The 4,042-nt window shown below is 35.2% G+C and overlaps 1 protein-coding gene across 2 annotated transcripts; it reads left to right on the forward strand.

Moving 5' to 3' along the window:
• The first annotated feature begins 260 nt into the window (after positions 1-260).
• Positions 261-2,417, forward strand: LOC112727638 (zinc finger A20 and AN1 domain-containing stress-associated protein 8). Of its 2 annotated transcripts, none has more exons than XM_025777479.3 (2): positions 261-686; positions 1,342-2,417. In XM_025777479.3, the coding sequence occupies exon 2, from the start codon at positions 1,356-1,358 to the stop codon at positions 1,872-1,874; it is 519 nt and encodes a 172-aa protein (XP_025633264.1). In that variant the 5' UTR covers positions 261-686; positions 1,342-1,355; the 3' UTR covers positions 1,875-2,417. The 2 variants fall into 2 exon arrangements, with proteins under 2 accessions (XP_025633264.1, XP_025633263.1); XM_025777478.3 differs by having other exon boundaries at positions 307-686; positions 1,355-2,417.
• Positions 2,418-4,042: the final 1,625 nt, after the last annotated feature.

Below are 4,042 nucleotides of genomic sequence, written 5' to 3' on the forward strand. Positions count from 1 at the left end.
AATGCAATATACTTGTTTATTAATAAATAATTTCTTACAACTTTGATTCTTCTATAAAAAATTAAAATATATATGTAAATAATATTATATTAAAAGAATAAATCATTAATTATTTTTTAATTAATTTATTTAAAAATATCTTAAATTTAATAACTAATTTTTTTGTGTTAATAATTATATTTTTGTTAGTACAGCAATACTACAGCTTCTTGTGATAGCATAAACTCATAAAGGGCCACGGTCACCGACTGAGTGAAAATGTTGGGAAATAAAAAGGGGTTTCAGCACTCATTTTCTTACAAGACACGACATACAATACAACCCAACCAAACAAAACACCTTCTCTCATCTCTTATCTCTCCATTTTATACGTCTCTCTCACCTTTTGGCCACCCCCTTCAAAATTCAATTTTATATATATTTTTTGCACTTTCTTGCTTTCTTTCTTCTTCTTCTTCCATTATTCTTCTTTTTCTTTATTTTTTTGTAATTAATTATTATTACACACTGTTTTCTCTTCTCCTCCCCCGTTACCAAGGTCACAATTATTTCCACCCCGTTTTATTTCTCTTCCCTTTCTTTCTTTCTAGGTTGGTTTTATTATTTCTTCGATTCTTCAATTACCCTAATTTCAGTGATCACCTGATCACAGTGTCAGCGCTCTTGAAGCCAAGCCCACTGTTCAGGTAATCGTTTTTGTTTCTGATTTCTCTCTTTTGTTTCCCATGAAAAGTTCGAATTTGATTCTAATTATTTGCCTAGTTAGTTTTTCTTGTTGGGGCTTTAGGTTTCAGATGACGTGTTCGCATCTTTTTTCTTGGGTGGATTTTGGATTTCTTTTTTAATACTAGAATTATTTGTAAAACATTTTGATTCATGGGTTTTGTTGAGCCTGGTTGATTTGTTAGTGTAATACTGTAATTTATTGATATTGATTAATTGGTTGAAATTTGAAATTCCGTGCCCAGAGTCCTAATTTAACAACTCAATGTTCTTTATTGGGGGAAGAAAAAGAAATTCACGTGTTATCAATTGTAAGATGCATAGAGTAGTGAACAAATGAGATTGAACATTGCTAGTTCATTTGCTATCATTATTTAGAGGTTGAGATTGGTATGACTAATATGATATCAATTGTGCGTTGTAAATCACCTGTTATTAAACCTAGTTTTGTAGTAGTCCTCGGGTTTATTCGTGATTTTGCTGTTGCTATTTGAGCGGTTATCCAAGAGGTAATTCGCCTGCAGCAATGATTTTTACTCACAGTTATTAGTCTTTATTAAGGAAATATGTTTCTCTCTGATTATTTTTTCTGAAGAGGCTGAGGTGCTACGCTTGCAGGTGGCCGTAAAAGAATGGAGTCTCATGACGAGACAGGATGCCAGGCTGCTGAACGTCCCATACTTTGCATTAATAATTGTGGCTTCTTTGGAAGGGCTGCCACCATGAACATGTGTTCCAAATGCTACAAGGACATGCTGTTGAAGCAGGAACAGGACAAGCTCGCAGCAGCATCGGTTGAAAACATCGTGAATGGTGCTTCCAGCAGCACTGGCAAACATGCTGTGAGTGCAGGTGGGTTGGACATACAAGTTGAAAATGTGGAAGCCAAGATAGTCTCTGCTGAGATTTCTGTGGATTCAACCTCTGTTGAGAATTTGGAGACGAAAGCCAAGGCAGGCCCCAGCAGATGCGCGACTTGCCAAAAGCGTGTTGGATTAACTGGTTTCAGCTGCAAATGTGGAAACCTCTTTTGTTCAATGCATCGCTATTCTGACAAACATGACTGCCCCTTTGATTATCAGAGTGTTGGCCGGGATGCTATCGCTAAAGCGAACCCTGTGGTCAAGGGTGATAAGCTTGATAAAATCTAGGCATGCATGAGATTCACGGTTCCTTGCATTCAGCTGGATGGTTCACCTTTTACCTGCAAAATGTCTTGCATATTGGTTCTCTGGCTTTCGAACTGCAGAGGTATAGGGTGATCCGTGTAATGATAGCAAGCACAGTTTTAGAAACACTGCATTCAGTTGTTGATTGGTGAGCGTCACTTTTTAGCTGTGGTATGAGTGTTTGTGCTGGTTTAATGGACGTCTTTCACTCAATTTGTAATCTGACTGGTTGGTCTGCATTTATTTTTTCTCTTTATTGCATTTATGAAATTTCCTATTTAGTTTGTATTTGTTCCTTTGATGGGGTTTCCAAATTTAGTTGTTTTAATCATGTTTACCCGTCTTCTCATGTGTCGATTATGTGCAATCTCAGCAGTTTGAAGATGTTTGCTGGACTATGTCCTTGATAGTTACTCTCATTCATTTGGTACATTCACTCAATGATTGATGGTATCTGAACTATTCTATTTTATTCCAGAACATGGTAGTGAATCTAATTTTGAATATTAATTTTGGAGTGCTTCACTCACTGCCTCTAATGATTCTGTTCATTCGTTTTTTCTTTTTAGTGTACCTTATTGATTAATTCGACAATGGGATGGTTAGGTTCAGATAGACACAAATTGCATCTGATTACAGAAGTATGCATTAACTTTTGGTGGGTCTATACATATGTCTAACAGTGATGATTTATTTTATCATAAGAAATCAGCAAAATCATTGTGGTTTGTGTATATGTGAACAAATAGAGCAAGGGTCGTTGAAGTATGAAATATGTGATGTCATGTTTTACCTGAGAATTTGTTCCATTGGTCTTTCTGGTATGACACACAACTGATTAGCTTGATGAACATTATTCTAATTGTTCTCAACTACTCATACTATGAGAAATTGAGAATGAACTTGAATGAAATCCTTAGGAGGGCAAAAAATGTTGAGAGTTTAGAGTTCGTCATTTCTTTTGAGTAATGTTAGGAAATCTTTTTTTTTTTTTTTTTTTTTTTTTGCGAACATTAGCTAATTTTTTTAACATTATTTTGTTTATCTTAAAAATTCTAAACAAAATCATGAATCCTTAATCCTAAATTCTAAAGTATAAACCTAAACCTTAAAGTTGGTTAACTTAAAAGTTAGTTCTCTATTCTTTATCTTTTCGTTTCCTATATGGATTTCAATTTCACGTATGGTTAGTAAATTCGTCGATTGTGGTCATTGACAAGCATCATGTGTGAAGGTGCATAGTAGGCAATTGCTGACTTTAAATATTGGACCCCTGCAGTGGTGTGTGGAGAAGCTGCTGCTGCCATCTTCTCCGTCACCAGAGACTCTAGTTTGCGATCAAAACCAAGACGCTCCTCTGATTAGTGACTAAAATGTTGTTGCTCGAATGTCTGTTGATCTATTATGTATACTCAAGTAATTTTACTGATGGTGAAAATGAGCGGTGGTGGGGTTCGTGACGAGGGGTGGTTGGTGAGAGGAGGCGGAGGCAAGGGGAGGGAGAAGTGAGATGCACCATCAGAGTGGTGTGTATGTGACTGTACACTACAATGATGGACTCACCCTCCTGTTAATTTCTCTTACCTTTTTCTTATCCACTCAGTCACTATTCTCACGCCACCACTGCCATTTTCACCACCTTGAATGTAGCTGCTAATGTCTCTCTAAGGGGTTGTTTGTGTTGTCCCATTTTTTATGCATATGATGGACGACAACTTGGATGCATATGGAGGTGTTTGTTTTATGTATGAAGTAGCAGAGAAGGGCGTTGTTTTAATTTGGTGCCATTCTTTTCAAAGGTTGGTGAATGTAGTTGAGGTTGTTTGTGTTGATGTGTGGATATGAGTTATGACACAAACGTAGGATACGTAAATAAATTAAAATTTTAATAGGCAGGCACATAATTGTGAAGACCGAACTGGTGATTGAACATGTTAGATTACTGATGTACCGATCTATTGGTTCAACTGATGGATTATTAGTTGAATCAATTGATTCGGTTTTATGTAAATATAAAATATAAAATAGTTAAAAACTTAAAATTAAAATTTAAAATACATATCTTTACTAATATTTTTAAGAACAATCAAGTTTTAATAAATTATAATCAACAAGTTATAATTTGATTATTATTAAATAATTATATAAAA

The sequence above is a fragment of the Arachis hypogaea genome, chromosome 12, assembly GCF_003086295.3.
Source record: "Arachis hypogaea cultivar Tifrunner chromosome 12, arahy.Tifrunner.gnm2.J5K5, whole genome shotgun sequence".
NCBI classification, from domain to species: Eukaryota; Viridiplantae; Streptophyta; class Magnoliopsida; order Fabales; family Fabaceae; genus Arachis; species Arachis hypogaea.